The 26,166-nt window shown below is 37.7% G+C and overlaps 1 protein-coding gene across 3 annotated transcripts in view; it reads right to left on the bottom strand.

The window, feature by feature from the left end:
- The window catches only part of SMG1 (SMG1 nonsense mediated mRNA decay associated PI3K related kinase), a 105,424-nt gene that overhangs the window by 73,917 nt on the left and 5,341 nt on the right, over positions 1 to 26,166 (bottom strand). Inside the window, exons 2-4 of one of the 3 annotated variants that reach the window (XM_075995141.1) lie at positions 5,893 to 5,950; positions 842 to 1,005; positions 175 to 330 (exon numbers count right to left, since the gene is read on the bottom strand). In XM_075995141.1, coding sequence (XP_075851256.1) covers positions 175 to 330; positions 842 to 1,005; positions 5,893 to 5,906 — 334 coding nt within the window. In that variant the 5' untranslated portion in view covers positions 5,907 to 5,950. Of the gene's footprint in view, positions 1 to 174; positions 331 to 841; positions 1,006 to 5,892; positions 14,913 to 26,166 lie in introns of those variants that run through there. The other 2 variants (XM_075995143.1, XM_012736041.2) reach the window with 2 other exon arrangements.

The raw sequence follows: 26,166 nt of genomic DNA, 5'->3' as shown, positions 1-26,166 counted from the left end.
AGCAGTTCATAGGAAAATAATGCAATTATCACCTGCATGTATTTTTCAACTCACAACCAACTAATCAATTCACACCTGTGCAAGCCATTACTAAGAAATGAGACACGCAGGATAAGAGAAGACACAAGTCTTCATGGAGGAATGTGTGATCGGTCCCAGTTTCGCCAGCCTTACCCTGTGATTTCCTCATGTCTTTGGTGGCTAATGCACGACTGCCATGGTGAACACTGGTGAACTCAGGGCTGGTCACATTGTTAACCCTCAGCTCTTGCCCCAACGACTTCCGACCATAAGTATTTTCCCCAGATCCTCCATTGACACTGTAGCCACCTAAAAACAGCAATGTTCACATTATTTCAATAGGGTTGTTTCTCTCAATCAATTCCTGATAGTTTAGGATCTTATCACCCAACCTACAATTCAATCAGCCTTTGCTTCGCCTACCTTTTCCCTGTGCTGCCTGCCATGAAATCATTTTGATTCCTTCAATGGAAGATAAGCAGAGAAATGAAAACTAATTAAGTCAGATTTTGCATTTATTTAAAACTTTTCTAGAAGTCTAGATGTGGTAGTTGGGAGGAACTTAGCCTTAGCTGTAATATTGTATTTTACTGGCAAGGAAACCACCATTTATGGATTATGTGTATGGGGGAAAAAAACATTTAAATTAGGGATTAAGTAGGTAAACTGACTATGAAATTTTCAGAAATGACACTGTATTTGTTATTTGTATTTTAAATATACTAGAAGAAAGAAAAAGAAAGCTGAGAGGAAGGTGGGCATGACAGCTAGCTTAAAACAAACAGAAAACATGCCTCTAGCAATAAGAAAATATATATACCCTTTTCGTCATTCTGTACGTCAGCGTGGACTCTGGTATCATCGTGCCTTTGCCGAGACACCACAGCAGAATTTGAAGGTTGCAGTCCATAAGAGGAAGAACCACCCCTATCTCTGGATGAAGAATATTTTAAATTATCTGGGTCGGCTGATGCACTATCAGTTCTGTAAAGAGAGAAAAGTGTAAGATTAGAATTTTAAACAAATCATAAATCTTCCTTTTATACAAGCCTGTTTCTTCTCCCCACCTGTTGTATTTAACTATTTACTACCATACATAATCACTCAACTGTCTAATATTAAATAGTAAGTCTTTCAACTGGGAAAAGATTAACTGCCAATGGATGAAATGCCAGCTTTTCAGTCTCTTCTACTATTCTAAAGACCCATTCAGAAATAGGAATAACTATTGGGATTAGGGTGACCACCTCATCCTGGTTTGCTTGAGACTACTGGTTTTAGCACTGAAAGTCTCATGTTCCAGGCAAATTGGGACAACTGATCACTTTGGTCCAGAATTCTCTTCACATGACTTGATAAACAGAATATTTCTTCCTAAACTTACAGGAGAAAGTTAATCAGTCAAAAAAATTTCAGTCTTCCCAGTCATAAAAATAAAAACCACTGGCAACATGTCGAGTAGGGGCAATGTGTTACCAAATTATTTTAGAAGTACTGCCTCATGGCAATGTAAACTTTCAGCTGAACCCTTAATTATTTGCTGGAAAAATACAGAATGATATTTGAAAGCAAGCTCAATAGGATATAAGGAAATAGCATATGAGCTACTAAGATAATGTTTATGTACTGCAATAATGAAGACTTCATTGAAGATGCCTTAACTGTAAAGAATGACAATTAAAATTTATAAAAGTGAAACTACAAAGTTTTAAGAAAATAAATGTAAGGTACAAAAATCTAATAAAGCTGTCTTTGAAAGTTGTGGTCCATAATCTATTTAAAAATTTAAGTACTATTTAGAATAATACCTGATATTTAGATATTAACAAACAAGTATTGCAGCACAGGGTAAAATTAATGTCCTTATCTAAACATCAGCTCTGGCAGGACATGGTGGCTCATGCCTGTAATCCTAGCACTCTGGGAGGCTGAGGTGGGTGGATTGTTTGAGCTCAGGAGTTTAAGACCAGCTGAGCAAGAGTAAGATCCCATCTCTACAAAAAAATAAGAAAAATTAGCCAGGCATGGTGGTGAGTGTCTGTAGTCCCAGCTATTTGGGAGGCTGAGACAGGAGGATCACTAGAGCCCAAGAGTTTTGAGGTTGTAGTGGGCTAAGATGATGCCGCCACTGCATTCTACCCAGGGAGACAGAGTGAGACACTGTCTCAAAAACAAAGTTCCTCTCTTACTGGTTTTCTGAGAGAAGCAACCATATAAAAATGTCACTTCTATGATATTCAGTAAAATCACATTCTGAACCTATAATCATCTGGAAAAGTTAAGAACACTAGATAAAAATTAACGTATTCCTCTAACCCTCATGTGCAAAAATGACAACAGTGTTTACATACTATATATATTCCATTTAGAGTTGATCACCCTTTTCTTACTTCCACCCACAAAAATACTAAACATAAAACTTTGCATAGGCTCAATCAGTTGGACACTTTGGTCTGTACTTATTGCAATCACTATTATTACAGAATGCAGAGAAACAGATCCAATTAAACTTGGATACCTAACTGGCACAAGTCATTACTTCAAAAGGCTCTCATGAAACTTTATGAAATTCTATAACCCAGCTTACTAAAATAACTAAGGCTCCATAATAATTTCTTCAAATATTCAGAGTTTACTTGTTCATAGGCAATGCTAAGTATTAGGTCATTAAATATGAAATGTCCGATTTGAAATCGAAAGTATGCTTTATTATATCTCAAACTAGAAGCAGTACAATTAATCAAAGTATGCGCCTAAACTATCAACACAGTTTTGCCATCTTAATGGTAGCTTGTTTATGCCAGCAGCGAAGTAGACTAGACAGTGAGTGGCGACAAAATCTTGAAAGGCATTTTCCACAGTTTGTTGAGAATGGAATATTCCTCGTTGCAAGAAGTGGTCCAAAGCCTTGGAAGAAGTGGTAGTCAGCTGGTACAAGGTCTGGTGAATATGGTGGGTGACAGAGAGTTTCCAAGTCCAGCTTCTGTAGTTAGAGCAGTGTTGTTTGTGCAACATGTGGTCAAGCGCTGTCTTACAAGAGGATTGGCCTGTGTCTATTGACCAATCTCGGCTGCTTAATCATAAGCATCCTCATCATTTCATCCAACTGGTTGAAACAGACAACTGTTATAATCAAGTGACCAGGTTTCATGAAGCTGTAGTGGATGATACCAGTGCTGGACCACCAAACAGACACCATTAGCTGTTTTTGATGAATATTCGGATTTGGACTGCGTTTTGGCACTTCTTTATCCAACGCTTGCGACTGTCAAAGGGAATCCATTTTGCATTTTAACAATACGATGTAAATGGTTCGCCTTTATGTCATGACAGCAAAGAAAGGCAAGCTTCTAGACAATTTCTCTTCTGATGTTCATTTAATTCATACGGAACCCATCTATACAGCTTCTTTACCTTGCCGATTTGTTTCAAATAGTCCAACTTTGCTGGAATAGTGATGGCAAATCTTGCTGCTAATTCATCCGTAAGTTAAGATGGACTGGCTTCCACTACAGCTTTCAGCTCATCATTATCCCCGTTGGTCTCAAGTCACCCATGTGGCTCATTTTCAAGATTAAAATCACCACAACAGAACTTCTCAAACCACTGATGTGCTGTGCATTCATTAGCCACATCCTTCCCAAACACTTTGATATTTCGAGCTGTCTACACTGCATTGGCTCCACAATGGAACTCATATTTGAAAAATAACACAAACTTTTTTACTTATCCATAGTTTCACAAATTTGCTCTAAAACAATATTTGAAAGATAATCATAAGCCAAAATGTACGTTTGAAAGACTGAGGATGTACCTTCACAATAAACATAAAACAAGAAGTGTCACAGTGCAATGTCAGAGATAACAACTGTCAAACTTAGTAATTAAGGAAATCGGACATTTCACACTTAATAACCTAATACTTTTAACATATGAGAAAATAAAATCTATGAAATTTCAACAAAAAAAGTATCAGGATATTTTCTAAGTATACTAAGTCTATAAGCACTATAATATTAACACTTAATGGAGGCCGGGCGCGGTGGCTCACGCCTGTAATCCTAGCTCTCTGGGAGGCCGAGGCGGGCGGATTGCTCAAGGTCAGGAGTTCGAAACCAGCCTGAGCAAGAGTAAGACCCCATCTCTACTATAAATACAAAGAAATTAATTGGCCAACTGATATATATATAAAAAATTAGCCGGGCATCGTGGCACATGCCTGTAGTCCCAGCTACTCGGGAGGCTGAGGCAGTAGGATCGCTTGAGCCCAGGAGTCTGAGGTTGCTGTGAGCTAGGCTGACGCCACGGCACTCACTCTAGCCTGGACAACAAAGCGAGACTCTGTCTCAAAAAAAAAAAAAAAAACACTTAATGGAGAATGAGAACTGTTTTAAACTAATGGAAAGACATTCCCTGTGTATTTAAAAATAGCACCTTTAATGTGCACCTATAATAAACCATAATATACCATTATTTTCTGAAAGAGGACTAAAAAATAAGAGAGCTTTTATGAGCTTTTCAGACTGGTGTTGAACCTAATATCCATGGCACCTAATACAAAAAAGTGGGCTGGTGATAGATTGAATAAAATAAACACAGGACTAACTCTGAAACACAAAGATAACTGAAGTCTACCAATATTTAAACATGCCTTCCTTTCCTGTTTTCATTGTTTACATATCACATATACTACCCTTACTATTAAGAGTTAAATATTTGTATCATTTTCTGGTGACATAATAGTAACATAAGGCAGCAAAGAATACAGGTTAAAAAAAGATCTGGGCTCACATCCCAGCTCTAGCACTGAAAAAGTATGTGTGCCTTTGCACAGATTACTTAATCTCCAAGCCTCTGCCATCTCTTGCATAAAATGGGGATAATAACTATCTAAACACGTAAGGTTAAGATGCTTAAATAAGATTATGAATTCTTAAGAAATACTTATCTTGCAGAGTACATTAAAAGTTATTACAACCATAATACAAAATAAACTCAAAGTTTCCAGTCTAATGGTACAAGCAATTAATGAGTATATGAATATAAGCAAAACAAGTTTTTATATTCACTATGTGGGAACTTATTTTAACTTCTTTACTGAAGAAATTAAGCAATCTACTGCTACCAACAAATCCATTTCTAACTGGGAAGCATCTGATTTCAAACTAAACTGTAAAAACCAGAAGCAACTTCACAATTTGTCAGAAATATGGGTTTTAAAATCCCATGAATTATGAACACATTTTCCCCCCAAAATTTGGGTTTTCAGAAATATAACAAAAAATTCACTATGATAGAAACACTGCCTAAAAACTCCCTTGTTGCCAAGTTCTTTTAATCCAAATTGATCAAAACATTCCCAACTCAGGTTATAAGTATTCAACCCAAAAGCACAAAATGGTTCAGCATTTATATGAAATTTCTATTTTCATAATATCTTGACTGCTTAGGTCTCAAAAAATGTCAATGTCAGGCTGTTAGCACCAATAAGATCGTCCCAGTCCAATAAATAGAAAACTGTTAAAGAACGGAAATGAGCACTTAAAATGAGGCAATCAAAGGCACAAAATAGAAAATGCAGATTTGAACTCCAAGAAGCGAGCATAAATGTTAAGCTAGTTAGTTAGAAGGGCTGAAAAAGATATCATCTGCCAGAATTAGTGTCTCAATTTAGCGAAAAAAGAAAAAGTATTTGTTAAGGCTAAAAATCCTAGCAAGGATCCAAAAATGCCTCCACAGCCCCTTTAATAATCTAAAAATATTATGGAGAGGGAAAAAAAAAAGAAATGCATAAATTTCCCCAAAATGATCAAACTGAAGTTAAAGCCTGATGTACATGCCACATGAGAGGTAAGTTTCTAAAGCTCATACCTCAAAAATCGCATACTGTATAATATGGAGCCTTTGTGATGTTTTGCATCAAGTCAATCTGTAAGACAGTAGTTACAATATTAGTGAAGACAGTGGGTTAAAACATCGTTGTTCAAACATGAAGCAAATATCATTCATGAGTTAGGTGCTTTGAGTTGAACTATGGTCATCCCCTTAGGGTTCATATGTTAAAGCAAAAATTGCGATGGAAAGCCACCCTGTGCCTCAGAGGATAGAGGCTTACTGTGGCAACCAAAAAAATTCTAGTACATAAGAGAATTAAATGTTAACTACAACATACAAATCACATGCAAATATAGTTACCACTCACTTTAGTTACCTATTATCAATATACCGAAAATGTAATAAATCTAGAAGGCCATTCATTTAGACCTCATGTCAGCAATCTACTATGTGTTAGGGGATAGTATCTCCTGGCTAAATGTGGTCTTGTGGTCCAGTTCTTGTAAGCATTAGAAAGGGGGAGAGGGGATGAGCCCTCTATGCAAAGTGTGAAGTCAGGGAATTTCCTATCAGGAAGTATTTCCAGAAAGCACCCCAAAATGACTTGATGCAAACACCATACCTACTGGTGCCACCAGTATAAGCATCATATTGCTTCAGGTTGCTTTTACATAGGCTTATTAAGGCATTTCACTCTCACAGTGAGATCTAATTTGTAATGGATATAAACCAGGAAATGAGATTTGTACTAAAGCCAGTGAGGTAGGAATGCATTTATTCTCTAAAGCAACAGTACTCAAAGATAGTGTCTTTGTCACAGAGCAGTTGTAGGATATGCTGTGAGTTTTTCATACTAACAGTTAATACCACTTGAAATGTTTTACCCCCTTTAAAAATAAAATCAAGGTTATCCCTGTAAGGTCTCTTACCTGGACTCAGTCACGTTTTCAGGAGGATAAGAGAAAGGGTGAAACTATGCATAACCCTGTGCCTTGTGTCTATCACTTTTACATTAGAAACACTGTTTTAAATGAGACGATAGCTAAAAAATTAATTTGGGAAGCTAAGGAACTTTATTATACTAAACTATTCTTACAGAAAATTTTAAGCTCAAATTTAATAAAACACACTGAAACATCCTGTGTCAAAATTATAAATGAGTTTGAGTCAGTTTTGTAATATTACAGTATTAATATAATTTCTTGGTGAAATTTCCTTAGCTACCTAAGTATTAAGTGTCTATAACAACCAAATCTTAATTATCCATTTATGGATGTTTTGCTACCAATTTTAATCACCAAACTGTCAGCTAAAGAGCACTGTAGAATAAAATATGAAAATATATTTAACTGTCATAAAATCGTAAAGAATTTTACCTTGCCCAAAGAGAGGTCTGGGCTTACCTGTAGCTTCTAGAAGGTATTATCTAAACCCTTGGAATGCCATGCCTAACAACAGTATCCTTCTTCACCTGGAGGCTTTGGGCTACACCAGAGTCCAATAATGTGACTTACGGTGGGGGCTGTGAGTCACCTGGAACAGCTTGACATCCAGAGGGACTGGAGACTAAGGTCAGCCATGTAAGCGGTCAACCCTGGAGCCCCAGTAAAAACTCTGGACATAAAAGCTGGAGTGAGCGTCCCTGGTTAGCAATACTCCATGAGTTACTATCACACATCAGTATCACCAGGAAAGTAACACTTCACCACTGTATAAGGTGAAGACAACTGGAAGCTCCATATCTGGAACTTTCCTAGAGTCTGCTCTCTGCACCTTTACCCTTGCCTGATTTTAATCTGAATCCTTCAGCAGCAATAAACTTTAACTGTGAGTATACTGTTTTCAATGAGTTCTTCTGGTGAGCCCGCCTGGTCAATTATTCAACCTAAATGTAGTCTCCGGAACCCCCAAACTTGAAACTAGTGTCAGAAGCAAGGGTGATCTTATAGACTATAATCCCTCTAATTCTGCACCTATATTTAAAAAGCATTAAAAGTACTCTAACCCAAAAGTAAAATAGATGCATTTTGTTTTTTAATAACATCTTTAGCAAACACAATAAAGATTGACTTCTGTATAGTCTACTTCCCTCCCAAGGAACCTCAAATACTTTCTATAACAGACCTCCAATCAAATTATCAAGAAGGAGCAACAAAGCCAATAACTCTAGAAGGGTAGTCTGTCAGATTTTATCCTTGCACAACTGTCTTCAGAAAAAAGGCTAGTGAATATTCTCCTCCCCCATGTTCATTCTCCTTTTCATTTCTACAACTGGGCCTTCAATGTTGCCCACGTTTCCCTAGCCAGGGTTCTTTCATTTCCAAAACACCTATCAAACTTTGTGCACCCTCCTCCTTCCCCCACCACTACCAGTGGATAACCTTACAAATCCCTGCTTCTTGAGAAATAGAAGCCATTCGAAAGCGCTCTCAATAAGAGCTAATATTTTTGAGCTCTTAGCAAGTGCTGGATATTCCCCCATTTTCCAAGTATGCCGTGTCTTTTTTCTGGATGTTGCAAAATCTGCCATTTTACTACTACTCATCACATCATCAACATAAGCACTCAAGTCTCACCTTTATAAAACAAACAAACAAACAAACAAAAAACTCCTTTTCTCCTTCTATAAATCTAATTATCTAGACTTTTCAGACAAACCTCTTGAAAAAATGTATCTTCCTAAGTCAGGTGCAGTGGGCCACACCTGTAATGCCAGCATTTGGGAAGAACCAGATGAGACAATTGCTTGAGGTCAGGAGTTCAAGACTAGCCTGAGTAACATAGCAAGACAAGGAGTTTGAAGTTACAGTGGGCTATGATGACTCCACTGCCCTGCAGCCTAGGCAAGAGTGAGATTTTATTTCTCCAAACAATAAAAAGAGAAGAAAATTTATCTCCCTTGCCTTCACTCACTTTTCAAGCCTCTGTAATCTGAGTTCACTCTCAACACACCACCAAAACTGTACCTGCCAAGATAGAAACTGCCACTCATGACCTTCTTGTCTCTAAAATCCCATTAAGCCTTTTTCAGTTCATCTTACACTTTTTTTTTTTTTTTTTTTTTTTTTTGAGACAGAGTCTCACTTTGTTGTCCAGGCTAGAGTGAGTGCCGTGGCGTCAGCCTAGCTCACAGCAACCTCAAACTCCTGGTCTCAAGCGATCCTCCTGCCTCAGCCTCCCGAGTAGCTGGGACTACAGGCATGCGCCACCATGCCCGGCTAATTTTTTATATATATATCAGTTGGCCAATTAATTTCTTTCTATTTATAGTAGAGACGGGGTCTCGCTCTTGCTCAGGCTGGTTTTGAACTCCTGACCTTGAGCAATCCGCCCGCCTCGGCCTCCCAAGAGCTAGGATTACAGGCGTGAGCCACAGCGCCCGGCCTCATCTTACACTTTTTTAATACCATTGTAAAGGTTTTTCTTTATTTTATTAGTAACTTTAATTTCAGTAACTCTCTCCACTTTTTCCTCATTCAAGTATTCTTTTCCTTCTTCACCATTCTCTTTAACCAATACCCTTAACCGCCCTGAAGATTTTCCTCACACCAATCTGGCAAATCCTAACCCTGGATAAACCCAATTGCCAATCATCTATCACTAAGCACCACAGTCCCACATCCTCCAATGTTTATGTCCAACTCTCCACATGCATTATCCAGACCTGTACCATTCTCTTCAAATTCCAAAATATCCTAACACCCCCTCCACACCCACACACACAAGCTCTCTCACATTCTCTCTACTTCACCAAGAAAAAAAAAAAAGATTCCATAACATATCTGCACCCCATTCCAGGCCTTGATTAGGATTCCATCTACTTCCATCTTGTCTTAACTTTTCATATACCTTACCCACAGAAATAAATCCTCCCCTTAAACATGCAAGTTTTTCTAATGTCTCTCATTTAAAAATACAAAAACATATAAAAAGCAAAAACAAACAGAAAAAAAATCCATCAATCCCACATGCTCCTCCACCAGACTGCTGGTGATCTTCGTAGCCAAATAAAATTGTCTGCACTCCCCAGTCCCATAGTGGCAAAACCCACTGTGACCTCCAGGTTGCTAAATCTAAAATATATTTCAGGCCTCAATCTGCTCTTCCTCTCAGCAGATTTCATAGGTCTGCTGAGTAGGGTTGAGGGGGTTTGCCCTGCACAGAGGTGCACTGCAGAGGAATGAAGTGGGCTGAACGAAAATCCCACTTTTTAAAATTCTTGCAATAACCCCCTTATGCTTAGATCCTGAGAATTCTAATTGGATTCCTGCTCCTACTTTCTCAGGATCCTTTACCAAACCACTAAACCTCGGAGTCCTCAAAGCTTCGTCTTAGGCTCTCTATTCATCTCACTTGTATTCTCTCCCTCTGCATTCTGATGGCAGGCAGTATGTACCACCTGTATGACAATGACTCCCATATGTAGGCCTCCAACATAGACGTCCACTCTGGGGTCCAGACCTATATACCCAACTGTTTAAAAAATGATCTCAATGTTGTAATGCCCCAAACACAACAACCAGCTCCTTCCTCCCAGTCTCCCCATTTAAATAAATGGTATCGTTATCAGCCATTTTCTATTAAATGGTACTATTTGATCAGTCAGACATAGTTTGTCTCCTGCTTCCAATTTTCCTATCACATCTCTACTCCACAATGCAACAAAAGTAATCCTTATAAGACAGAAATCTGATGTCACTCCCACTACTCGATCATTCTATATACCTTGTTTCCATCTAAATCTCTATCAATCACCCCTTTTACACTCCATGCCCCCATCCATTCTAACCTTTCAGTGCCTAGAAAAAAATCACCCTGCTCAGTCCCTGGATGCCTGGAACAACAGCTTTGTCCTGGATGCTCAGTCCTCATCAACCCTAGCTTTCTCTTTACCCTTCAAACTCCAGCTTTCCTTTGGAAAAGGAAAGTGTCTGGTTCCCCTGAGGCTGGCTAGCAGTCCCTACTATATACATACTATGGAGAAGCTATTAGTGTCCCTTAGCTCTTACTCCACTTGAAATGCTTATCTGTCTTCTGCCAAGAGACTGTACATACTAAAAGGACAGGGCCTGTCAGTTTTTTACCAGAGTACCCCATTGCCTAGATGACATATAAAATTACTTGATTGCCTATTGTCATTGGGGCCTTTCTCTTGACTCTGGAATTCAGTCCCCTAACCTAATTCAACATTAACTTTTCTGCAAGATTCAACTTGCAACCCACACTTCCTCTGCAAAATGTTCTATTGAAATCAACTACATTTTCCTGACCATCTACTACAACAAGCGCACTGACCAGGAGCTAAAGACCCTCAAAGTTAAACTAATATGGTTCTAATCCTCTAAGAATCTAAAATCTAGAAAAGTAGATAAGTTAGATCTTAAAATTACTGAGTTTGAAATCTAATCACTGAGCTCCTCCCAATTCTGATAGCACTCAAAGTGTGTCCCACACTAGTTCACACTTTATGGTTACATACTAGCTTCAATTTGCTCACTCCTTTGAAACGTTAGTATTGAAGGCATGAGGCACTATCTTATACCAAATACCTTTCAGCAGGGAAAAGAGAACAAGGTGGTTGCTGCAGGATGAGGGGACAAGAGGGGAAGTGATGGACTAGAAGACAGTAGTGGTTAAAAATCCATTATGATTGTTTAAGTAAAAATTTTTCCATAACTAAAATTTAGACTACTCATAAAATCTTAAGCATTATTTTACTAAACACAAAAGAGGACAAAAGTAGAAAAGGCCGGCCTCATCAATATATTTCAATGCATTTTGAATTTTATCTATTTAACATTTTTAAAATCTTATTTTTGCGTAAAGGACACTAGCAAGAGAGTAAAAAGACAACTCACAAAATCAGAGATTGCATCGGCCAATTCAGTATCTCTCATATCTAACAACTGAAGCATATTAAGAACTCCTACAACTCAACAAAAAGAATCAGATTTTAAAATGGGAAATGAGGCCTGGCGTGGTGGCTCACGCCTGTAATCCTAGCACTCTGGGAGACCAAGGCAGGTGAACTGTTTGAGCTCAGGAGTTCGAGAACAGCCTCAGCAAGAGCAAGACCCCATCTCTACTAAAAAAAATAGAAAGAAATTAGCTGGACAACTAAAAGTATATAGGTAAAAAATAGCCGGGCATGGTGGCGCATGCCTGTCGTCCCAGCAACTTGGGAGGCTGAAGCAGTAGGATTGCTTGAGCCCAGGAGTTTGAGGTTGCTGTGAGTTAAGCTGATGCCACAGCACTCTAGCCTGGGCAACAGAGTGAGACTCTGTCTCAAAATAAAATAAAATAAAATGGGAATAGATGTGAATTAATGTTTCTCCAAAGATGTACAAATGGCCAATAAGCACATGAAAAATGCTCAACATCATTAGTGATTAGGGAAATGCAAATCAAAACCACAATGAGAAACCCACTTCACATCCACTAGGATAGTTATAATTAAAAAAAAAAAAAAAAGTGTTGAGAAGATGTGGAGAAATTAGAGCCCTCAAACATTGCTGATGAGAATATAAAATGGGACAGCCACTTCAGAAATCAGTTTGGCAGTCCCTCAAAGAGTTAAACATAGAATTACCATATAATCCAACAAATCCATTCCCAGGTATATGCCCAGAAGAATTGAAAACAGATGTTCAAACAAAAACTTGTATACAAATGTTCATCACACTATCTAGTCACATTAGCCAAGAGGTAGAAATTCAAATATCCATCAAAGGATGCAGAGATTTTTAAAATGTAGTGTATCTATACAGTGGAGTATTATTCACCCATAAAAAAGAATAAGCCAGGTGCAGTGGCATATGCCTGTAGTCCCAACTACTTGGGAGGCCGAGGTAATAGTTATCGCTTGAGCCCAGGAGTTTGAGGTTGCTGTGAGCTATGGTGATGCCACTGCACTCTAATCTGGGCAGAAGAGTGAAACCTTGTCTCAAAGAAAAAAAGGATGAAATGCTTATACACACTACAACACATAGGAACCTGGAAAACATTACATTAAGTGAAATGAGCTAAACACAAAAGGTCACATACTGTACGATTCTATTTAAACCATATGTGTAAATAGAAAGCAGCATAAGTAGCAGTGGACCTGCCAAGAACAGGGAGGGAATGGAGAGTGATGGCTTAATGGGTACAAAGTTTCCATGTGGGGTGATGAAAAAGTTCTGAAACTAGTCAGTGATGATGGTTGCACACAAGACAGTAAATGTACTTGATAACACTGAATTGTAAAATGGTGAATTTTATGTGTATTTTACCATAATAATTTAAAAATTTTTATTTATGACATTCTTGAAAAGATAAAAGCATAAGAAAAAAAAAAAAAACGGTGATTGGCTGGGCACAGTGGCTCATGCCTATAATCCTAGCACTCTGGGAGGCTGAGACGGGAGGATCGCTCAAGGTCAGGAGTTGGAAACCAGCCTGAGTTGAGACCCATCTCTACTAAAAAAGGAAAGAAATCAACTGGCCAATTAAAAATGTATAGAAAAAACTTAGCCGGGCATGATGGCGAATGCCTGTAGTCTCAGCTAGTCAGAAGGCTGAGGCAGGAGGATCGCTTGAGCTCAGGAGTTTGAGGTTGCTATAAGCTAGGCTGGGTCCCCACAGCACTCTAGCCCAGGCAACAGTGTCTCTGTCTCAAAAAAAAAATAAATAAATAAATAACCAGTGATTACCAAGGTCTAGGGGTAGAAACTGACTACAAAAGGGTAAAAGGGCCGGGCGCGGTGGCTCACGCCTGTAATCCTAGCTCTCTGGGAGGCCGAGGCGGGCGGATTGCTCAAGGTCAGGAGTTCGAAACCAGCCTGAGCAAGAGCGAGACCCCGTCTCTACTATAAATAGAAAGAAATTAATTGGCCAACTGATATATATAAAAAATTAGCCGGGCATGGTGGCGCATGCCTGTAGTCCCAGCCACTTGGGAGGCTGAGGCAGAAGGATTGCTTGAGCCCAGGAGTTTGAGGTTGCTGTGAGCTAGGCTGACGCCACGGCACTCACTCTAGCCTGGACAACAAAGCGAGACTCTGTCTCAAAAAAAAAAAAAAAAAAAAAGGTAAAAGGAAATTGGGAAGGATGATTCTATAACTGTTGTGGTGGTATTGGTTACACCACCAATACACATTTATCAAAACTGAAAGAACTATACAACATTTAGGTTATACCTCAATAAGTCTGAGTTTAAAGGAAACCTATTTCTTTATAAGGTACAAAATATAAGTAAAAGACTGTTCAATTATTTTTAATAATTCAGTACTTCATGTCTTATATTACTTACCATATTTAGCCATTCTAAATGAAAAAGCAAAAATGTAGCACTGGCTTGAAGTCACTGTGCTTTCCAACAAAATTAAAGACTGTTGGGGTCTAAATTAATCAGGCATATGAAGAGCTGAAGTTAAAAGCTCAAAAAGGATGAACCTAGCCAAGGTACAGAAAGAAACTTATATCAATCAAAGACAACAGTCACCTATAACTAATAGTAAAAACGTTCTAAATTTCTAGTACTTTTAATAGCCATTTTACTTTCTGGCAATGCCTAAGAAATGCCTAAAATAGTCCATATAGCACTTTATTTTTAAAAAAAGAAATACACTAGGCCCCGCACGGCGGTTCATGCCTGTAATCCTAGCACTCCTGGAAGGGTGAGGCAAGACCACTTGAGTCCAAGAGTTTGAGGTTGTAGTGAGCTATAATGACGCCACTGCACTCTACTCAAGGTGACAGAGCAATACTGTCTCAAAAAAGAAAAAAACATACACTAGAAGTTCTTAATATTTTATTGCCTATCCATTTTGATGGCTTACAAAATTCTGGTTAAATTGTCATCAACTGACCACTGAGACAATGCAAAAAATGTAAATAGATCCAAAGCACTAGGCTGGGCTCACGCCTGTAATCCTAGCATTCTGGGAGGCCAAGGTGGGCGGATCACTCGATCAGGAGTTCAAAACCAGCCTGAGCAAGAGCGAGACCCCGTCTCTACTAAAAATAGAAAGAAATTGACCAACAAAAAATATATATACAAAAAAAAAAAAAAATTAGCCAGGCATGGTGGTGCATGCCTGTAGTCCCAGCTATTCGGGAGGCTGAGGCAGGAGGATCACTTGAGCCCAGGATTATTAAGGTTGCTGTGAGCGAGGCTGACGCCATGGCACTCACTCTAGCCTGGGCAACAAAGTGAGACTCTGTCTCAAAAAAAAAAAGTGGCAAATCACTAGGTTGGTCTTGAACTCCTAGCCTCAAGCAATCCTCCAGCTTCAGCCTCCCAAATTGCGAGGATTACAGGTGTCTGTGCCTGGAGTTTTTAAAAACTTTTTTTTTTTTTTTTAAGATGAGATCTCACTATGTTGCCCAGACTTGATTACAGCAGTGCAATCATAGCTCACTGCAGCCTTCAAATCCTCGGTTCAAGTGATCCTCCCACCTCAGCCTCCTGAGTAACTGGGACTATTGACATGAGCCACAGGACCTGGCTCTTTGCCTTTATTTTGAACTCAAGCTAGCTCACAGCATTAAAGCAACCCTGTTTTGGCTCCCATTTGCATTGCTTATCATCCTCTTTTGTCAGCAAGTCCTGGAAGTCCTCTAGAGACATCCCATTGTGCCTGGGAAGCTGCCAAGATTGAAATGAAATATCTTACTCTATGACTTCCTTAGAAGAGGAAGGACAAAAAAGACTGAATGTCTACAGAGAGAAATGCCAAGCATAGGCCATTAAGAAACAGAAGATTAAGAATCATCATGAGTTATACCCTGTAGAAATCCTAAGAGTTTCAAAAGCAGACTGGGCCTCTAAAAGCAAGGAAGAGGCAGAGCGATGTTTTATCAATATAAGAAATACATGCAACCATCTTCAAAAAGTCCTAAAAATAGGAAAATAACTGTAGAGTTGTTCGGATAAAGTTCCTCTAGCCAAGAGACTCATCCCCAAAGAACTGACATGTTTATAAGATTTTCTAACAACTGCATATTATAAATCTTCCCTTTAAAAATAATCCTAGAAAGGGGAACACACCCACTTTGTTGTTGTGTCTTTCTAGGTCGACATTTGACTTCCAATAAACGTACATCAACTTTAAAAATATATAATTTTTAACAACCCTAAAAAGCACTGTGGTCTCTTAAAAATAAATGTACTGTGTAATAGATAACATTATTACCACTGTTTTGTGTTTTTTTTTAACTGACCAAGAAAAGTGATCGTCACCAAAAATCATTTACAACACATTAAGAAAAATTAATATTATGAAATTTGGACACAGGTACTTTTAAAGAAAACTACTATCAATGTATATATATTACTGCCACAATATGGGATGGTATACCCAGCAAATACTGGGGACAGCTATGGTTTTTGGCACCAAAACTGCAATATTCTATGAAGCAACTACCCTTGCAACCCTTATCATGCAACACATCCTAAATGTAACTGCAAACATGAAAAGGCACTTCCTGGATTTCGTATTCCATGCCAATCAATGATTCTTGACCATAAGGAAGGTATTACCAGAAACATCTAGGGAGCATTTTCAAATTATACACATGACCCCAACTCTCTTAAAAAATAAACCTGGAGAGGAACCTAAAACACCTTGGTTCTACTTCTAACCACCAATGCATATATACTAAGACAGCAAGAGGACTTTTAAATGACTGATTACTTTCAACATTCCCAATAACTCCTGCAGGACACATCTCCTTAGGTATACTGGAAGTAGGAAACAGGTTTAGAACCACTATTAATCATCAAATTGGTAAAGAAACAGGCTACCTGCACTGAGAGGTAAAATATGTATGGTAAACCCTCCTGCTTAAGCATCAGGACCTCTTTTTCAGGAGCGATCCCTTTTTTTTACCCAAATAGATTCATAGCATAACAGGGTGATCCTTAAATAGCTATTTCCCACTGCTTAAAGAATACATGTACTGAAATATCACATGGAACCCCACAAATATGTACAATTATTATATGCCAATTAAAAATAAAATTCTGGGGGCCTGGCTCAGTGGCTCATGCTTATAATCCTAGCACTTTGAGAGGCCAATGCAAGAGGATCACTTGCACCCAGAAATTTGAGACCAGATTGGGCAATAGCAACACCCCACCTCTACAAAAAATGTAAAAACCCTTAGCTGGGCCTACTGCCCCATGCCTATAGTCCCATCTACTCAGGAGGCTGAAGGAGGATCACTTGAACCCAAGAGTTTGAGGTTGCTGTGAGCTATAAAATGACGCCACTGCACTCTAGACCAAGCAACAGAGATCCTATCTCAAAAAAAAAAAACAAAGTTGAATAAATAAAAAATTTTTAAGGCAGGTACAGTGATGCACATCTATAGTCCCAGCTACTTGGGAGGCTGAGGCAGTAGGATCGCTGAGCCCAGGAGATTGAGGTTGCTGTGAGCCAGGCTGACGCCACGGCACTCACTCTAGCCTGGGCAACAAAGTGAGACTCTGTCTCAAAAAATAAAAAAATAAAAGGTCTCTGATAAATCTCAAAAATATAGTCTCACAAATCAAATAGTTGAGAAAGAAAAACGTCTTCCAGAATAATCACACTTATCTTTTAACTGTAGGAAAATTTATTAAATGAAGACAGTTTGGGGTAGCTACTGAAACTTATTAGCAAGTAGCAATCAAGAGCCAGGAAACAATGCTCCCACTGTGTTCAGCAGAGGCTAGAAATTTGCTGAGGTATTTATATTTAGCCTTAAGTTTAAGAAAGCTATGAAACAGGCCCAAATCATCACTTAATCTAGCATGGCCTTCTAAATACAACAATAAAAAATATAAATAAAAAATTAAATTAGAAAAAAAATAAAAATCATCACTTAAGCCACTTTAAACCCACAAGGCCTAACATAACAAACCCTATCTTTTTCTTTTGTTACATTTTATACTAAATACTTTAATCGGATTGAGCTAAGTGTTTTAAAATAACTTTTATAATTTCCTTTTATAACAACAGAGAAAAATCATTGTTTCTAGATAGAAGTTTGTGGGAGAAAGCAATCATTTATTCATTTTCAGTAAACTTATATTACTATAATTTCAAATAGTACCAAAATATTATGATTGCTTAATACTGCATATACTTTCTTATTACCATGTGATATTTCATTAATTCCTATCTTTGTTTAGAACATGTATGTGGTTCTTATTTATTCCCTAAGTACTTAAAACAGAGTATAACCTTTCCATGATTCTGGTATTCTCCCTACTCTCATAAAAAATGAAAATAAAATAAAAATATGTATACACACACTAGACTGGAAGGGACAAAAGCAATTCAACATTCAACTGGTATTCTTGGAAGAATGAGTTCTTAAAAGTTAAGCAAGGTACAAGCTACAACTTACCTTTCTCTATATAAATTCCATTTATATTGTACCTGCCCTCTAATATATGCTAATAGTCACAAAGATTAGATTGTTTTTCCTAACTTACAATTTCAACTGATAGCAGTTCTTAAAGTAAACAATAAGATATAGAGGGGAAAAATGAATGATGCAAGTCTATGCTGAAATTCCTCATTAGCAAACTTGAAATAGGCTTATAGGCTAATACAAACACACTAGAAAATGTGGAAAAAGAACCACTATATTGGAGAGCAATTAATTCTATTCCCACAAATATTTTTATAGCGTGCCTAATAAACAATATCATGAACATCATATGTTATACTTAATAGAAATTAACCAATTATATAAGCTTCTATTCCATATATTCTCTAAAAGATTTGATACAAACTTTATGGAACTTTCGTAAATTATTATACCCACACACTTGTACTCTTAGAGGAGAAAAATGAAATTTGAACTAGAGTACATGTGTGTGGCATATGTGTATAGTAACTTCTAAAACTTTTTCAGAAAAAAGATTCAGACAAATCTGATTCAGACATAGCAATACAAATAGCATTTGTGTGGCACTGTAACAGTTTTGAAACTAATTTCCCAAACTTTATCTTTAACCTAACCCTCATATTCGTACATCTTTAGAAGGCAAGAATTACCTCCTCAGAGGGACAGCTGGTAGTGCCAGTACAAAAGACTTTTGTCTTCCCATTCTTAATTCATTGCTATTTTCGCCACACCAGCTTCTCCTAAGATAAATATTTGTGAAGAAAGAATACAAAAAAAAAAAAAAGGCACACATTCTTAAAAATAAATACACCTGAGAGAGGGACTAAAACACCTTGGTTCTATTTCTAACTACATCAATGCTAAGCCAGCAAGTGGATTTTTAAACGGACTAAAAGAGTAGGAAGGAATGTGGAATTGTTGGTCAAAGGGTACAAAGCGTCAGGCAGGAAAAATAAGTTTTCCAATCAAGTGCACAGTAGAGTGATTATAGTCAATAATAATGCATACTTCAAAATAAATAAATTTCAAATGTTTGACTACAAAAAATAATAAGTAATCAGTGATTAATGTTAATTAGCTTGAGTTAATCATTTGACATTGCATACATATATGGAAGCACATTATACCCTATAAATATATACAATTATGATATGTCAATTAAAAATAATATTAATCCCTAAATTAGCTAGGCGTGGTGACACACACCTGTAGTCCTAGCTACTCAGAAGGATCACTAGAGCCCACGAGTTCCAGAGTGCAGTGAGCTATGATCACAACACTGCACTCCAGCCTGGCTAATAGAGCATACACATATAAATAATAACAACATTAATTTTTAAATGGAGAGAAGAGTGATGATGATGTAATTTTTACATTCTCAGTAAGATTACAATAAAAATGTGGGAAATATTAGCATTATAGTAACTATACAAGAAAGATAGGCCTTTAAAAGGCTTTTACAAAATTTTTATAGTCAGTGAATTCATTACCCCCCATCCATACAACTTTTACTATTAGGCATAAGTTCATGTATATTTTTAGTACTTTCAAAAAAGGAACAAGATACCACATTAAAATGCTACCAATATTTCAAATAATGATAGAATTAGTCAATTTTGGCCAGGCCTAGTAGCTCACACCTGTAATCCTAGCACTCTGGGAGGCCGAGGCAGGTGGATCGTTTGAGCTCAGGAGTTCAAGACCAGCCTAAGCAAGAGTGAGACTCCATCACTACTAAAAAAATAGAAAACAATTAGCTGGACAACTGAAAAATACAGATATAAAAAAAAAAAATTAGCCGGGCATGGTGGCACATGCCTGTAGTCCCAACTACTTGGGAGGCTGAGGCAGAAGTATTGCTTAAGCCCAGGAGTCTGAGGCTACTGTGAGCTAGGCTAACGCCACGGCACTCTAGCCCAGGCAACAGACCAAAACTCTTGTTTCAAAAAAAGAATTAGTCATTTTTAATAGTCAGAATCCTACCTTAGGTCTTTCAAAAACAATACAAACTGTGACTTAAGGTAAAATCCTTCAAATCTGACTAATGAACAAACACTAAATCTCAAGTGTTATAGTCCTGCTGCTAAGAAACCTACTGCATTTTTATTTTTCTTCACATTTATATAAAGAACATAAGGACAGGCAAGAAATGTGATCAATCTTTTTAGGAAAGAAATTCCAAGATGTGTTTTCTTTTCAATTACATCTACATATTAATTCTGTGTGATATGGTGATCACCTTTGGATAGAGTCCCATTCTACAAAGAGGACAAAAAGTTTAACGTATTTCCTAACATTAGTAGGTTTTTCTGTCTAGATTTGGCAAATCTCAAGAAGCCAACATAGAGCCTGTCATTAGGGCAACAAATCTGAATGTCCAGTGTTAAAATCAAATCAGGGTCTGGAAACAGACTGTTACATTTCAGACAAGAAATTCCAAAGGTCATATTGTCAGGAATATAAACTAACTAGGGGGATCAAGAGGCTGAAGGACAAGAGCCACAGTTGCTTCAAAGAATTAAATGCCCCAAGATTAAAGTTAAGTTTTCAGACACACACACCACAGATACACATATTTTTAAAATCAGAAGATTAAAATGCTAAAGAAGACAGAATAAAGTTTTCAATTAACAGACGTAAATAAGGGGTAAAACTTTAAATTCAAAGAGCTCCACTAAAAAAAGAAAATATTACCAATGCTATCAAATAACAAGGAAAAACTAATATATGTCACCACATAATCCAAGATTCATTAGTGGAGTTTTTTCTCTAGGGTATTAACATAATGGATGCCACTCAAAAATAATATAAAGTCTAACAACTTTATTAAAATCTGTAGGTTCCCAAAGACATATACATGTGTGTATGTAGTGAGGCCACTGGAGGGCCACTCATAATTTTCTTGTGGACATATAAGAGCCCTACTGGAATTCTTTATGATAATAAAAAGGGTAACAAAAAAAAAGTAGTGTCTCCCTTTATAAACAAAGAAAGAGCATAACTTAGGACATTCCATAACAAAAAATAATTCTGATACCAAAAACCCCTCTGAAAAAGGTTTTTAATAAGCACACAAAGTCTATAAAAGGTTTTTAAATAAATACACACTCCTAGACATACTCTGAATATCAACAGCAACATTAACCCCCAAAGGAATAATTTGTAACAAGAATACAATTTCCTTTTTTGAAAGGGCAAGGAGATTGATATGAAAGAAGTAATTCACTATGTTTAGAAATCTGTTAATTCCCCCAACCTGAGTAACACAGCTAGATCTCATCTCTACAAAACATTATTTAAAAACTTAGCCAGGTGTGGTGACACGCCCCTATAATCCCAGCTACTCAGGAGGATGAGTTGGGAGGATGAGTCAGAAGAATCACTTCAGCCCAAGAGTTTGAGGTTGCCATGAGCTAGGACAGGGGTGGGGAACCTGGGACCTTAAGGCCACATGTGGCCTTCTGGGTCCTTAAGTTCAGCCTTTAGAATAAATCCAAATTTTGCAGAACAAATCCTTTTATCTTTATTAATACATTTTTATTGGTCCATGAACATATTTAAAATACAGAAGAATATAAGTTTCAGTGAAATAATCTTCCCAGACTGACTGGCACAATTAAAACATTAGTAAGCCATAGGACTAAATTGATAGCTGATTTAGTTCTAATTTCCCCTGCCTGAGTGGCATCACTACCACAAAAGGCTGGTTGGTGAGAGTTTATGGCAGTGGAGTATGCCAGTCTGTTATCAGCTTTTGACAATGGTGCATTGTGTTTCTGTTTGAAGTGGAATCTGTGAATAGTTGCACAGCTAGACAATATTTTTTCATTCTATCTGCTTAACAGCCCATCACATCAAAGAAGACCAAGAGAACGATGAAGAAAACAGATTTTTTAATGGAGATAGGGAATTGCAATATTATCTTGTTTCTGCTAAAAGATAAGATGATTTGCTTGCTTTGTGATGCTGCAATATCAACATTAAAGAAATTCAATGCTCATCAGCATAACACTCATAAGGACGACAAATATTTTAAATTAGAGGGAGAGGCATGAGAGGTTGTATTGCAGAAATTAAAAGATGAAAAGCAAAAGCAAAGACAATTCTTTCAAGTAGCAATAAGACCTAGAAATAATGCCACTAAGGCAACTTATAAAGTAGGTTATATACTTGAGGAGGGGGGAGCCATTCAAGTAATGTAGAAATTGTGAAAGAATGCATTGTCCAAGTTGTAGGACACTCCAGTAATGTTTCAAAGTACAAACTGCCTCTTTCAAGAACCATAACTGACCAGCAGCATGAATTACCCTTCAACTTACAGAATAATTTCATGCAATACTTTAAAAGTAAAATATATATTATTCAATTGCTTTGGATGAATCAACTGATGCTACTGACTCGGCACAGGTTTTATACTTCATTTGGGTCATAACAGAAGATTCTTTGCTATGAAGTTACTCGCTTTGGGCACTCTTGCAAACTGAACACGGGAAATAGATATCTTCAACAACTGTCAAGATACATGTGATGTTGGACTGAATTTGGTAAATTTAGTGAGTGTATGTACAGATGGTGTATCTTCCATGACAGGAAAACATGAACGGTTTACTGCATGGATTAAAAAGTATTAACAGGCCGGGCGTGGTGGCTCACGCCTGTAATCCTAGCACTTTGGGAGGCCGAGGCGGGCGGATTGCTCAAGGTCAGGAGTTCGAAACCAGCCTGAGCGAGACCCCGTCTCTAACAAAAATAGAAAGAAATTAATTGACCAACTAAAAATATATATACAAAAAAATTAGCCGGGCATGGTGGCGCATGCCTGTAGTCCCAGCTACTCGGGAGGCTGAGGCAGTAGGATCGCTGAGCCCCGGAGATTGAGGTTGCTGTGAGCCAGGCTGATGCCACGGCACTCACTCTAGCCTGGGCAACAAAGTGAGACTCTGTCTCAAAAAAAAAAAAAAAAAGTATTAACAGATCGACATACTCATTTCTTTTCATTGTATCTTGCATCAGCAAAATCTCTGTGCTAAAGCTATAAGTGACACTTTGCAACAAGTTGTATTAACTACCTTTGTGCAAATGTAACACAGCATCATCAGTTTTGTACCATGCTAAACATGAACAATTGAGGTATTCTGTGTGAATTTGCCATATCATTCTAAAGTGTGTTGACTATCATAGGGACAGATGTTAGCCCAAATCCTATCTCTGCAAGAGCAAATAGTTAAATTTTATGAAAAACAGAATCAGCAATGTGAATGATTGAAAGAGGATTTCTACATGAATGCACCATTTCTGTGTGATAACATGTCAAATCAAAATGACCTGAACATTTCTTTGCAAAGTAAAACTAAGTCTATACATGATATGTGGCAAAAAAAATCCAAGCATTTTGAACAAAGCTATCTTTTTTCAAAACACTTCTTCAAAAGAAAATTTAAGGCCGGGCACAGTGGCTCACGCCTATAATCCTAGAACTCTGGGAGGCCAAAGTGGGTGGATTGTTTGAGCTCAGGAGACCAGCCTAGCAAGAGTGAGACCCCATCTCTACTAAAAATAGAAACAAATTAGCTGGACAACTAATATAAAGAGAAAAATTAGCCGGGCATGGTGGCACATGCCTGTAGTCCCAGCTACTCAGGAGGCTGAGACAGGAGGATTGCTTGAGCCTAGGAGTATGAGGTTGCTGTGAGCTAGGCTGATGCCACAGCACTCTAGCCTGGGCAACAGAGTGAGACTGTCTCAAAAAAAAAAAAAAAAAAAAAAAAATTTCAGATGAACATTTTCCCCAGTTAGCAAAGGTCACTGGTGAGCAGGATGATATATGCCAATCATCTGAGGAATATATAGCTGTTACAGACCTGTTAATTGGAGAATACAAGGAAAGGTTCATTGACTTTGAGAATCATGACATCACACTGAAATTAGCATTTCAGCCTCACCTAGCTGATATCACCAAGGCACCTAAAGAACTACAGATGGAATTGATCTGAGCTCTTAGTAGGTGACATTTTAAAGTCATTGATGCTAAGAAAGATCCAATTGAAATATGAAAAATGCAGAATACCCATACCTTCAACAACCAACCCCCCCAAAAAAAAAACCTTTTTGGTTTTCAACCACTTATTCCTGTGAATCTGCATTCTCCTACCTAACTCAAATCAAGATGCCCTTAAGGAGGAACTAAAACTGCAGACCTCCAAGCAGCAATCAAATATTCAAACACTTTCCAACAAAAAGCAGATACAACAAAATCATTAAAAGGTTAACTTCAAAATTAACAAATTTTCATTTTTTTCAATTAAGCACATAGATTTTTATTAATGTACATTTTTAAGTATATCTAATTGAAGTTTCTTGAATGCATCCTTATTTGATTACAGCTAAATTAATGTGGCCTTCCAACACGAAGCTAGAATAATGCCACTGCACTCTAGTCCAGGCAACAGAGCAAGATCCTGTCTCCAAGGGAAAAAAAGGAGGGTGGGAGGAGAAAATCTTTTGATTCTGGAAAATTTGGGTTTCATTCCCCAATCAGCAGGCATAAAACTGGTAAGAGGTTTGTTTCTCCAAGCATTCTAATGGAATGCCAGAAGGCTCAATGCAGTGCCTCACTTTTTAGTAATGTGACTGTTTAAATAAATAACAGATATAGAATAAGAGATCAATGTGTAAAAGAACCTTAAATACACGAGGTAAGGTATTTTTCAAGATAGATAAAAACCTGTGAATCTTAAATTACCATAATCCTTCTGTAAAAAGATCTGACCACTGCAGTCCATTAGAACATCGTCCCTTTGAATCTACTCCTCAATCGGGTTGTTTAAATTACTTCCTCAGGCTAACAGGGCTGCCATAAGAGGAACAGTTCCCCTCAAAATGTATCCTACATTAACAGTATTGTAAACTCTGGAGTTAACTCTAAATACAGAAATAAACTTGCAGAATCCCATTTTCAGATATTTACCTGAGGGAGGACACTTAAATATAGAGTGTATACTATTCACTGATGCACTAGTAGGAAAGAAGGTGATACGAGAAGCAAAACAATTATACAAGATCCATGCACATACATTTCATTGGAGAAGACACACATGAAAATTTCAGATAGGTAAGTGCTAAGAACAAAAGTAGGGAGGAGATATGATCCAACTAAAAATTCATTGTATATCTCTGTATCTTGATTGAGGTGTGTACATTTGTCAAAATTCACTAAATTTGGGCCAGGCCCAGTGGCTCACACCTGTAATCCTAGCACTCTGGGAGGCTGAGGTGGGTGGATCGTTTGAGCTCAGGAGTTAGGGACCAGCCTGAGCAAGAGTGAGACCCCACCTCTACTAAAAATGGAAAGAAAATTAGCTGGACAACTAAATTAGGCAGGCATGCTGGTGCTTGGCTGTAGTCCCAGCTACTCAGAAGGCTGAGGCAGGATTGCTTGAACCCAGGAGTATGAGGTTGAGCAATCCTCCTGCCTCAGTCTCCTAGAGTGCTAGGATTACAGCCATGAGCCACCATGCCTGGCCCTGAAAAAACTTTAAGACAGCCGAACCATAATATGAAAAGACACCAAACAAACAGCTTGTGTGAATCCATAAAGCGTAGTCCAATGAAAGGGGCCTCAGGGATTTATTTCAGGTGATTAGAATAAGGAACAGAAAGGAAGTAAGTGCTAACTAAATGTCAGGCAGTGAAGGCAGGAAATCCTAAAGAGTTGTGAGAATTCAATGTTCCCAAAAGACACCATGGACCACACTCCATGTTATATATGACATTTCATATACATGTCCTAAATGAAGAATGAGCAAATAAAAAGTATTACTTTAGTTACCATCCTCATCAATACCAGAAAACAAACGAGGGGCTTTTGCTTATGAAAATTCCCACATATTGGGCTGAATCCTGTTTTTTGAATTTAAATCACGAATTATC

This window comes from Microcebus murinus, chromosome 19, assembly GCF_040939455.1.
Source record: "Microcebus murinus isolate Inina chromosome 19, M.murinus_Inina_mat1.0, whole genome shotgun sequence".
Lineage (NCBI taxonomy): Eukaryota > Metazoa > Chordata > Mammalia > Primates > Cheirogaleidae > Microcebus > Microcebus murinus.
Note: the sequence above shows the minus strand (reverse complement) of the source record. Positions and strands in the feature narration are given on the sequence as shown.